The 13181-nt window shown below is 45.6% G+C and overlaps 1 protein-coding gene across 4 annotated transcripts in view; it reads left to right on the forward strand.

The window, feature by feature from the left end:
• LOC142572280 (sodium-coupled monocarboxylate transporter 2-like) overlaps positions 1-13181 on the forward strand; it is a 71901-nt gene that overhangs the window by 21572 nt on the left and 37148 nt on the right. For all 4 annotated transcript variants that reach the window (XM_075681268.1, XM_075681267.1, XM_075681266.1 and 1 more), the window contains exons 7-12: positions 3805-3945; positions 4435-4564; positions 5863-5951; positions 6078-6187; positions 8053-8120; positions 13077-13163. In XM_075681268.1, coding sequence (XP_075537383.1) covers positions 3805-3945; positions 4435-4564; positions 5863-5951; positions 6078-6187; positions 8053-8120; positions 13077-13163 — 625 coding nt within the window. The remainder of the gene's footprint in view (positions 1-3804; positions 3946-4434; positions 4565-5862; positions 5952-6077; positions 6188-8052; positions 8121-13076; positions 13164-13181) is intronic.

The following is a 13181-nucleotide window of genomic DNA, read 5'->3' on the forward strand; positions in this document are numbered from 1 at the left end:
AGCTGTTATACACTTTCCTTTTGAGGGATAGTGGCAACCTGCTGTTCATGATTTGAGAATGCCTGCCAAACGCACCCCAGCCCATTCTTATTCTTCTGGTTATTTCAGTCTCATGATCCGGATCCGTGGTCACTACCTGCCCTAAGTAGATGCATTCCCTTACCACTTCCAGTGCTTCGCTACCTATCGTAAACTGCTGTTCTCTTCCGAGACTGTTAAACAATACTTTAGTTTTCTGCAGATTAATTTTCAGACCCACCCTTCTACTTTGCCTCTCCAGGTCAGTGAGCATGCATTGCAATTGGTCTCCTGAGTTACTAAGCAAGGCAATATCATCAGCGAATCGCAAGTTGCTAAGGTATTCTCCATCAACTTTTATCCCCAATTCTTCCCACTCCAGGCCTCTGAATACCTCCTGTAAACATGCTGTGAATAGCATTGGAGATATCGTATCTCCCTGTCTGACGCCTTTCTTTATAGGGATTTTGTTGCTTTCTTTGTGGAGGACTACGGTGGCTGTGGAGCCGCTATAGATATCTTCCAGTATCTTTACATATGGCTCATCTACACCCTGATTCCGTAATGCCTCCATTACTGCTGAGGTTTCGACTGAATCAAACGCTTTCTCGTAATCAATGAAAGCTATATATAAGGGTTGGTTATATTCTGCACATTTCTCTATCACTTGATTGATAGTGTGAATATGGTCTATTGTTGAGTAGCCTTTACGGAATCCTGCCTGGTCCTTTGGTTGACAGAAGTCTAAGGTGTTCCTGATTCTATTTGCGATTACCTTAGTAAATACTTTGTAGGCAACGGACAGTGAGCTGATCGGTCTATAATTTTTCAAGTCTTTGGCGTCCCCTTTCTTTTATGGATTAGGATTATGTTAGCGTTCTTCCAAGATTCCGGTACGCTCGAGGTTATGAGGCATTGCGTATACAGGGTGGCCAGTTTCTCTAGAACAATCTGACCACCATCCTTCAACAAATCTGCTGTTACCTGATCCTCCCCAGCTGCCTTCCCCCTTTGCATAGCTCCTAAGGCTTTCTTTACTTATTCTGGCGTTACCTGTGGGATTTCGAATTCCTCTAGGCTATTCTCTCTTCCACTATCGTCGTGGGTGCCACTGGTACTGTATAAATCTCTATAGAACTCCTCAGCCACTTGAACTATCTCATCCATATTAGTAACGATATTGCCGGCTTTGTCTCTTAACGCACACATCTGATTCTTGTTTATTCCTAGTTTCTTCTTCACTGTTTTTAGGCTTCCTCCGTTCCTGAGAGCCTGTTCAATTCTATCCATATTATAGTTCCTGATGTCCGCTGTCTTACGCTTGTTGATTAACTTAGAAAGTTCTGCCAGTTCTATTCTATCTGTAGGGTTAGAGGCTTTCATACATTGGCGTTTCTTGATCAGATCTTTCGTCTCCTGCGATAGCTTACTGGTTTCCTGTCTAACGGCGTTACCATCGACTTCTATTGCGCACTCCTTAATGATGCCCATGAGATAGTCGTTCATTGCTTCAACACTAAGGTCCTCTTCCTGAGTTAAAGCCGAATACCTGTTCTGTAGCTTGATCCGGAATTCCTCTAGTTTCCCTCTTATCGTATGTTTATTAGTATACGTTACCTTTACCGCACGGGTCAATGACAGCTTTGCGCGCGCTAGCTTGTGGTTATTCATTAGAGAAGTTTAGATTACGGGGCCCAAGCGTTGGGGAAGGCAACCTGTCGGGCTCACAAAAAAAAAAAAGCAAAGCGAGCACAGAAGAACGTGAAGGGTCCGCAATAGAGCTTGCTTCTCCCAACGCTTGGTTGCGGCCTTGGGTACCCTATTGTAAAACTTTGTATTAACACCTAAAGCGGGTGTTGCTTTTCGGTCGCTACTAAGAAGAATAGCATAGAGTGTCCACCTAAACCACGCCGTCCGTGCCCGGAGAGCCGCTTAGCTATTGGGCGCGTAAACCTGGCAAATGGGTGAAGTGGAGATGAAAACGATAATCGGAAATTTTATGCTAAACTGCTCCTTTGTCAGCGGTCCCCTAATAGTCGACTCCGCTGCGAATGGGCATAGTAAAATGCTTCTGATATTGAGCAAGTTTATTCATTTTAAACAGCGCCAAAAAACACGCGGACAAGGAAGAGCACTACACCAGTGCTGGTTCTGTGTTCTTCACTTGTCCGTGTGTGTTTTTTTTTTTTTTTTTTTTTGCTGTTTAAAATGAATGATCCGTACCAACTAGGTCGCGCCAAAACCCTTTCGAGCAAGTTGACTCACGTTTTTCTAGAATCAAGCGGGATTTTTTCAACACAAGCACATCGGTTGTGTTGCATTATGTTGTATCCTTCCTGTATGTACTTTCGCGCTTAATTGCCTGTTGAATTCCACGATATGTGTCTTACAATGTTGCCGGCAAGACTAGGGATAGAAGAAGAGTATAGCTAATAGGCACAAAAACAAGAAACATAATGAAAAGTACAAGACACTGGAAAGTGTTTATAACGAAATAGCAAAACACTAGCTGCGAAAGTCTGTAGATCACAGAGAAAACAGATTTTAAAAGAAAGACTGCAAGAACAACACAAGCAAGAAAAGATCATGGGAACAAAGAGGAAACTAAAAATGCATATGAAGTACTCTTCACGCGGACTTTATCAATTCAGTCATTGACCGCGAGAGAACCTCGTAGACTCTTGAGAGCTAATCTCTGTCGGGTCATCGTCACCTAAGGTCAAACGAAATAGAACAGCACAATGGCCGCTTTTTTAAGAACGGTAGACCGCTGGGAGAGTTCGTTTTGCATGATAAATAAAGGAGCGCTAAAGACGAAAGACCAGAGCAAGGACGGCACGTGAACTGGCCTAAGCGTTCTTTATTCAAAAAGCCGGTGATAAGCCGGTGATAAAGCCTAGCCTTCTGATGTTTTACGCAACGCAGAGAGAGGCACTCATTAAGCACGCCTTCACTAACTCATAGTTTTTTTGTTTTCTTTCTCTTTTTGTTACCACGTAGTTCTTTTGGCTTTATTATCTGTTTGTTCATTGATAAGCTTTCAGTTGCTAGAAGCGCTCACGTTGTCGCCTTCTTGTTCTCGTCTATCGCCTTTGACCGCATTTTGTTTGTTGCTCAATTATGATAACATCCACTGCAGCTATCGCTACGGAACATACAGCTTTCATTATCAACCTCACTGCACAAAGACGATATTTATCGCTGTATAACCGCGCACACATATGTTAAATGTATGTATGTGAACGGTCGCTATCGCGTTATGACAACCGCCTCAAAAGAAAGTGACGCAATCCAGCGGGCCTACGCATGCATGGCCTACGTATTCTTGTGACGTGCTTCTCAACGTCACACGACTCCACCGCTCCTCCTTCCTCACTCCGTCGCTCCACCAGTTGCTCACACCGAGTACATACCTCTTACGTCCCCGAAGGCCGAATTTAGACCAGTGTGGCGCTATCGCGTTGAAACATGCACTTGCAAGCATGTACACATATCGTGCACTTTTAGGAGCGGTGTATCCACGCGTTTTGCATTGTTTTACTTGTTGTCCCATATACATTACAAAACGGAGAGCAACGCCAACGGCCCCGTTTTCCAAACGATGCTAGATAGCCAACTGCCTGCAATATGTTTCGCAATACATTTGACTCCCGCACTGGGTGGGCTTTGCAGTCATTTTTGGGTCAAGTTCGTGATGTAGAAATTCTCGTCAGTTGTGCACTTGAATGCTAGTTCTCCTTACGAATGCGAAACCGACCGTTTAACAATCGGTCTAGCTTCCTGCAGGACGGACTTGGACTTCACTAAGGACGAGAACGTGTGGTCGTGCGCTGTGGGCTTGCTTGCGGGACACGCCTATCGGATGGGCATGGACCAAATGGTGGTGCAACGATACGCTTCGGCAAGGTCCCTAAGGGAAGCTCAGAGGTACGCCAACTAATCTCGTGTGAAGCAGTGTACGTGAGAAGCTTGTTTGCAATTCTGAACAGTAATTATCTCTACCCGGACAACGACCCTGGATATCTAGTCGCATTTTTCTTCTGCAGTGTAGCCGTTGCTTTAACCCAATAAAAGAAGCGCCCACTGAATAATGCGACTTACGGGCATTGCAGTCAGCCCTTGACTGCCGATTCGCACTAATGCTAATGAATGCACTTTGTTAAAGCAAACGTTATTCGTGTACTTAGCCATACTTACTTAGTCATGCGATACCTGACGTGCATGCTTGTTTATAATGTTCATGCATAAATAAGCTGTTTGGTCAAATTACATTTCACAGTTTCATTTTCACGACAACTAAATAATTTTGGCGTGTGGGCGTGGCACAATTTTTTGCACAAGGCCAGGCGAACATGGCTATGGCAGGGCCTGAAGACACTTTACATTTATATCACTTGTCCCCACCTTTCCGAGCAGGACGGCGGTCCTGGGCAGCGCTCTTCTTGTCATCTCCACATTCCTGCTGGCTACCGTTGCCATGGCACTGGTGTACTGGTACAGAGATTGCGACCCGCTTCTCTCCGGAGCTATCAAGAACATTGAGCAGGTGGGAAGGCTGTGGCGCATCTTGTTTCAATCCATTCTCCGGCTGCGTGTGAATTATTTATACCTCCGGTTACAAATATTACACTCCAGTTCTTCGTATTTGATCAGGGAATTGCATATCCGAAACTTTCGAACACTTGCTTCAGGCCGAATGTGCGAGATATGAATGACTATTAGAGCATATATAAAGGGAAACATACCGCCGCGGCGAAAGATGGATGATTAAAGATGGATACCCACGTGCTAAAAGAAAAAAAAAAAGCGCGGGAACAAGCATTGGCAGGGACACCTGATCGCACTGCTTGCTCGGCGGCGCTGGCTCCTTGCGTTCGCCTCGCCCGACACTAGGCCTGCCTCGCGACGCGAAGGCTCTCCGCATTTTTTTTTCTTTTTACCAGTAGTGATTACGGCACGAGACAAAGCTGCCTAACGCAGCCATACGTTTTGTTCCTGACCTCTCCGTGCTTACCTGTGGTCATTTCAAGAGAAGAAAACTATTAGGCGCTTTCCCGCTTACGATTAACCACAGACTCCTCACCGTGGCTGCGAGCTTCTTAAATAGGGGAAACGCGTAGTGCATTCTGCAGGACTTGTTGTTGGGCTAGCTGGCGTTCGCTTAACCACATATTGCAATGCGAAGCTACAATTACAAAGAGAAGTGTGTCTGTGTATTTACATTGTAAGTGTGCCTTCGCTACAATAAGCGAACGTAGTGCATTTATTACCACGCAACTATATGTCATGCGAAGCACTCTTAATTCACGCCCATAACCTTAGCCACCGCAAAAGAAATTTGTGCTTACTGCTTAACTGTGGCTAGCATAGATCGGACGAGAAAACTCACAGACGCGTGTAATTTACATGTGAGCGTGAATTTTACTTTTTTATTTTCTCTCTCTCTCTCACTCTCTCCTTCGAAAAACCGAGAATATCTATAACACAGCAAGCCTTTTCGATCTTTATTAGCAATGAACACCTGCTTGCAACGACCTGCTTCGCCCTATCGCCATGCGAACTATTTAGTGAGAATAAAAATAATCTACTCACGTCTGTGCTTTGAATAGTGCCATAGAGTGAGCCTACAGCTCTGCTGCTATTCGCGCACGATGGACGCACACTACAAGATGGGCGCAGTTTCATGCTGTTGTTACGGTCCCGTTACCTTTTGCTATTTTTTTTCTTGTAACATTACTATATGCAAAAAGGAACTATTAGGTTATAACGTATCTATACATCAACTTTCTTTAAACTCTTGTACTGTATCGATGCGCCTGAAAAGATGTTTTGTCGCTGTTCCAGATCATCCCTTACTACATCAACCAAAGGCTGTCCGCATTTCCAGGCATGACGGGCCTTTTCCTCGCCGGTGTCGTTAGCGCAACTTTGAGGTATTTATGTGTTGCATTATTCCACACGCACTATTTTCTTCGTTACTTTCGCACGTGTGCTTTCGAACGCGCTTTCGCCGACTACTTGAACTCGCAATGAAGCACTGTCGACTTGCGTCCTTTCAGCACGGTCTCGTCGGCCATCAACTCCTTGGCTGCGTCTGCCTTCGTGGACATCCTCTCGCCGTTTATAGTCATGAATGACCAGTGCTCAAACATAACCATCAAGTCAATAGGTGAGTGCATCGGTAACACGAAATGAAAAAAACAAAAGAATATAGAGCGAATTAGGTCCTGCCGCGCATAGACGCTACTGGGCACACGTTAGGTTCATTTAAAGACTGGACTCTTAAACATTTTACCCTCCTTGGGACTGATGCGTTCACGAACGCATAATAATAATAATATTTGGGGTTTTACGTGCCAAAACCACTTTCTGATTATGAGGCACGCCGTAGTGGAGGACTCCGGAAATTTTGACCACCTGGGGTTCTTTAACGTGCACCTAAATCTAAGCACACGGGTGTTTTCGCATTTCGCCCCCATCGAAATGCGGCCGCCGTGGCCGGGATTCGATCCCGCGACCTCGTGCTCAGCAGCCCAACACCATAGCCACTGAGCAACCACGGCGGGTAAAAAACAGCCACGAACGCATACTCCTATCGTTTGGGAATGGCCGAGAGCCCGATGCGCGACTCCTGTGGGGTGCGAGGAAACCATCGAACACCTGCCCTCGCTACGATGCACAGCGCCTCTCTCTGCGGGCAACTTTACGCCGACTGGACTCGAGACCGTTCACCGAGTCAAAGATACTAGGACCGTGGCCACGCCCGTTACTGGCACGGAAAGCGATTCGTGCACTAGTGCAATACTTGAAGTGCACCTGCTTAAGAGATCGTTTATAGTGTCCCTGTGTATAGTGTCCTTCCCAGTCACACTCAGTGCTTATACTCTCCCCCTTTTTTCCTCTTTCTATTCCCCTTCCCCCCCCCCCAGTGTAGGGTATCAAACCAGGTGCTCTTCTGGTTGACCTCCCTGCCTTGCCTGTCCCCCCCCCCCTCTCTCTCTCTCTCTCTCTCTCTCTCTCTCTCTCTCTCTCTCTCTCTCTCTCTCTCTCTCTCTCCGCGCTCCATATTTTCCTGTCAAGAACGCCACATCACGCGAATACGCGCATGCCATTAGTGACCTGCGAACTACGACCTTTTTTCATATGATGAAGATCTGTATTGTGAACTTTGCTACTGGTTGTCGCTACATTATTTTTTTTCTTATGACGTGCGTGATACTGTAAACTTTCTCATTATATTTTCTTTTCCTATCGCACAATTATTTTTTTTCTCTGCGGTACACAGCCCACACTACTATTCGTGTTTAGAATACTACTACTGCTACTACTACTACTACTACTACTAATAATAATAATAATAATAATAATAATAATAATAATAATATCTATCGTCATACTATTATATGTCCACTGCTAGACTAAGGCCTCTCCCATCAATCTCCAATTATGCGTCTTGCATCTACTGACGCCATCTTTATGCCTGAAAATTCCATCAGTTCTTCATAGCACCTTGTTTTCTACAGTACTCTCAATTTCTTCCTCTTAATCACAACTAGAACATCGGATACCCCGTTTGCTCTCTAATCCAGATCGCTGTCTTCCTGTCTCTTAACGTTATACCTGTCATTTTTCGTTCCATCGCTCGTTAGCATATCTTAGCTTCTCAAGCTTCTTTGCTAACCTCAAAGTTTCTGCCCCTTATGTTATAAATCGCTAGTTGGCAAGAACTGAGCGAGGAATATAACGGTTAAAGGAATCCCGTCAAGGGGGCAATCGTATACTGCACATGGCAAGTTTTTTTACCAAGTCCTGCACTTCTTGTGTATGAAATGCGAAAACGAATTGATAGCAATAAGAGGTCGTATGCTTGGACGGGACGGCTGACTATAGTTAACCTGCCAGAGACGAAGCTACAAAATTAGTTCGATGTATGTTTCAACGTTGCCTAAGCACCACTGAAATCAAATGGAGAGTGGGCGTGTAGTGCGGGCTGGGCAAGTATATGTTCGTGGTCTCTCTTCTTGATGCTCGCAGCGTTTTTCTTCGGTGCCCTGATGACTGGACTGGCGATCGCTGTTCCCTACATCAGCTCCGCCATTCGTGTAAGTTGTAGTTCGAAGCTGGCTTTAACACGGCATAGCGATATATGAAAGACTGTCACTACACACACGCACACACACACACGCGCGAGCGCCCAAGCAAGCACGCACGCACACAAGGATGATGCGCATTGTCGTATGTATGTGATCATGGGCCGTATAACGTAAAACTATTCCAGCATGTTTTTATTCCAATCTCCTGACGTCAAATTTGCGTAACCGCCGACGCAACATCGGGCAGTCACCCGCAGGGTTGTCTGAACAAACCAATCAAACGCTCTCCTCCTTCATAGGAGGTCACTTCTGTTTGTTTGAAAAACGAATAACATATTGCCTGCACTGAGCGCCTTGTCTTATATATTTGGCTCACAAGAGGCGAGGAGCACGCTCAAGTGAAGAGGGATTCGGTGGGGCTGAGCTAGTGCACTGAAAATAGATAACCGGATGAGGAGGGTGGTGCCGCCGTCTGCGATTGGTCCGCTTTCTCTTACTTGGCTTGCGGTGGCTCGTCGACAATCGCGGCGGCATGCAACGGAAGCTTAAGAATGACGCTAAAACGGATCCTCAGCAAAGAAGAGTTTGCATAACGAGGTCGTAAACGTGCCGAAAGTTCTTCGAAACGTTACACGGCCACGCAAGGAGTTTTATTGCAGGCAAATAAACCCATGCTCTCCGGCAGGTGCGAGTAGCCAGTGCCTCAGCGATCGGCGGCAGTCATATTTTATTCCTATCGGAACGGGGCAGCCTGCGGCTATTCAGAAGAAAATTCAGTTTTGTTCGACACACTAATGCATCTTCACCGCGTACACGTCACTTTGACGAGGTGAGTTTTTGCCGTTTTGTGACGTCGCGTGACAGGCAGGTGAAGTGGGCGCAGCCCGAAAACTTTTGACCAATAGCCGAGGGCTAATGGCGAAAAGTCGTCGAATGAAAAATAACTATTTCTCTTTTGTTAGGTCAAATTATGCATAGTCAGTGTGTACACGTCATATCAGATGGGGAGCTATCGCGGTTTTCGTGACATTGCGTGACAGACAGGTGAAGTGGGGGTGGTCCAAATAGTTTTTCGACCGATCGCGGAGGGCTGATTGCAGAATTGGAATAGAAAAGTTTGGAATAGTCTTACGTTATAGCGCCCCATCTCTCCCGACATTGTACCTTGTGAACTAAGCAAGGAACTTCGGTTTTGCGATGAAGAACCAACCAGCCTTTATACAAACTTTCACGTAGTCGACAAGGTGCCGTTGGTCATGCTGCGCCATTGGTTATGCTGTGCTCATTCTCGCCACGGCACAGCCCGGCCAACGCTACCTAGTGGACTTCTTCCAGAAGTGCCCGGGAAAGTTCAACAGCGGAGCCCTGGCTCCCTAATTTATCGGCTCCTTCTATAATAGATAAAGTTTCCAATCGTCCATCCCCTCACATGATTCCCACTTCTGATGGGAAAGCATCAAATGGCCAACTGAGCCAAAAAGCCAGCGTCTGTAGCAGCGAAACGGCACCTGAATTCCCGTTGCCTGCGACGCCAAGCCACGAGCGTGCCTCGACGGAGCAGATCGGGCAAAACAGTGTTGCGTGAGGGGAGAGGGCATCGCCGCGACGCCACGTCACCAGCGCGCCTCGAAGGAGCAGATACGGCGACGCGACGCCGCGGGGCGAGACGGGTTGTCGCCGAGGGAGTCGCATGACTCGAGCGTGCGGGCTCACGGAAACCGAGGCGCGGTCCGTATCTTTCTCTCTCTCACCCCAACTGGGTTTAGCTGCTGCATGCGCCTGCCGGCCTTGGTGGCCGCTGCTGCTTCCTCGGTCTCCCGTCGCGCAGGACTTCGGTGGCATGGGGCGTTGGCACCGCCGGCTGCTGCTGTTTGCTGGCTCGGGCAGCACGTCCCGTTATGGTACATTACTCGCAGCGCGAAACTCGAAGGACCGCCCAGCGGCGTTCAATTGGAACTCAATGCTTTCGCGTTCATACCTCATAAAGCGTTTTGATGTCCTAGCATTCTTTCGAAGGTTCACGAGCAATGCCCAAAGCTGATTTTTTTTTTCGGCGGCCGAAAAGAAACAAATAAATTGCATGCTGCAGTGTGAATACTGTAAGACTTTATTCTACGTTCTTCGCACGTAGCTTTCACTGCAAAGATCAAACCGTTGCCTAAGAATACAACTTATGCTTGAGAATCGTCGCGCACACACCACCTTACCGCCCCGGTGTACATGCGATGAAGCGTCATTGTTTGTAACGTGTAATGTGACTGTTACTTCTCGCGAGTCAACGTAGTTTTGTCGTCCGTTTAAGGTTAGGTTCGCCACGCTACAAATGCAGTGCAATAGACTGTGCGTCCCTAATGGCTCAAAACTTCCGAAGTTTGGAGTGAGACAGTGTTCATAAAACGCACTGAGAACGAAGACAACAGGAACGCGTGCGAAAGGACGGCTTGCCTAAATCAACGTATTGTTGAGCGAGACATTGCATGTACGTCGTATTTTTTTATGCGACAGGTATTACGCATAAGTGCAAGGTCAACTTTACCGCGAAGATGATCGCATATCTACACCACACATCACAGTACATCATAATGAAGCTTAGTAAACTAATTTCTCGCACGCACGTGTCAAGCAATGTCTGTTTGAACGTTTTCTCCATGCTTTCTTTCATACCGCGACGTACCAGGAATAATGAGGAGAGCCTGCAAATGGGGCCCTATATCGTAAATCTATTCCAATCCATTTTTATTCCGATCTCCTGACGTCAAATTTACGTAACCGCCCACGCAAGGATTGGGCAGCGACCTTCATTGTTGTTTGAGCCGCCCAATCAAACACTCTCGTCATTTACAGGGGGTAACTTTTGTTTCCTTTCAGAGTGAATAGCATTGCCTAACTTGACAGGTTTTCTTATCGAATTGGCTGAAGAGTGGCAAGAAGCAGGCAGTATACTGGAGGGTGTTTCGGTGGGGCCGAGATAGCGCAGTGAAAGTAGATAACCGTATGAGGAAGGTGGTGGCGGCATGTGCGATTGGCCCGCTTTCCCTTGCTTAGCTTACTGTGGCTGATCGAAAATCACGGAGGTGTGCAACGAAAAGTTAAGAATGCCGCCTAAAATGGATCCTAGGCGAACAAGCGTTGGCAGAACGATGTCGTATACATGCCGAAAGGGCTCGACAACATTATACTGCTACAAAAAAAAAAAAGCTTTATTATACGCTAATAAATCCGAATGGATTTATTATCCGCGGAAGCTCCGAGCAGCCAGTGCCAGAGCAATCGGTGGATAGACATCCTCTATTCCTTTCGGAAAGGGGCAGTCTCTGGCTATTCCGACAGAAAATTCAGTTTTGCTCAGATTCAGTTTCAGTTTCAGTTTTTCAGTTTTTTCACTCGGCATATTAATGCGTCTTTCTTTTTGCGTACACGTAACTTTGACTTAGTGAGTTATCGAGATCTTGCGACGTCGCATGACAAACAGAAGTGGGCTCAGCCTGAAAATATTTTGACCAATCGCGGAAGGCTAATGGCGAAAAAGACGTATATCCGGAAAAAAACGCTTTTCTTTTGTTCGGCCTATTCACGCATAATCAAGTTTCAAGTTTATTCATCAACGATGTCAGATTTACAAGAATTGTATGCAAAATGAGCACTACACAGGGAGTCCCAAAGTTACAAACTGTCAGGGGGACTCCCATACATGAAAAAATAATTTAAAAAGACAATACAGATCAAGCATTGGTTACGGTGGCATTACAGACTAAATAAGAAACAGCGCGAAAAAAGAAGAATTCAAAACTGTTTAGTAAGACAAAAAATTTCGAAGAAGACTTCTGTAGTGAACAAGCAATGCAAATGTACAATACAATAAAAATATGAGTAATATAACATGTAGTATAATAGCTAAGTCAATTATGATTACATTCACAAAAGTCAGTGGTTAGGATAAAGAGAGTTGCTGCATAAAGTATTTCTTAACCTGATTCTTGAATATGTGCTCTGTGGGGGATGATTTAATGCTATGTGGAATAGAATTCCATAGTTTTATTCCCGCAAATGTGGTAGTGAACTTACCATAGTTTGTGCGCACTTTAGGCAAAAGACGATTATCGAGTACAGAGAACCTAGTAGTGTTAGTATTTACAAAAGTTTCAATAACACAGCCATCTATGTGTGCAATATTACGAAATAACTTATGGATCCCGATTGTTAATTTTAACTGAAAGAGCTGATGAAGAGGATGAATGTTTAAACTGCAATAAAGTGGCGTTGCATTCGATAGGAAATGGCTGTGTACACGTCATATTAGATGGGGAGTTCTCGCGGTTTTCGTGACGTCGCGTGACAGACAGGTGAAGCGGGGGTGGCGCAATAAAGTTTTGACCAACCATGGAGAGCTGATTGCAGAAATGGATCGAAACAGTTTGGAATAGCTTGAAGTTACAACTTCCATAGTCGTGACATTATGGCCAACTGACACATTAATTGCCTGCGACCATCTCATTTTAATACACATATGTGAAAGTCAAATAAGTAAAACATAGGACGTTAATGATTTTGTTGACTTGCTACTTGAAACATAAGAAATTTTAAAAATCCCAGTACATCAGATAACGGGCAAAGTTACATGGCGCTTGTAAATCAATAAATACGTACTACGACAAGAAAAAAAAAACATTTTGCACACAGCATTCGCTGTTAACTCTTATGGCAAAGGCGAAGAAGGTCACATTTTGTTAGTGAACCACAATCATTCTGTACCTTCTGTGATAATCTAGTCCGCTTAGATGTGAACATGTTTGAGATGAACTTAAACGTAGTGCTCGCATACAGTATAATGCTTGGAAATACGCTTTCCGTGGTCATTCTAGTAGTCCACGTTATTTGTCGAGTCCTCGATAAAACGGTCAAGGATGTCGTTCGTAAGTGTGTAACTTATTTCCACATCCTTTTTTTTTTCCCAACGACGGAAAGCTCATCATGGTAGTGCACAGCAGTGCGTCTGGCCCCTTCATCGGTCTCTTCGTTTTGGCCTTGGCGTTTCCGTGGGCCAACGGTAAGGTAAGTGCAAGGGGCGCT

Source organism: Dermacentor variabilis, chromosome 2 (assembly GCF_050947875.1).
Source record: "Dermacentor variabilis isolate Ectoservices chromosome 2, ASM5094787v1, whole genome shotgun sequence".
Classification (NCBI taxonomy): Eukaryota; Metazoa; Arthropoda; class Arachnida; order Ixodida; family Ixodidae; genus Dermacentor; species Dermacentor variabilis.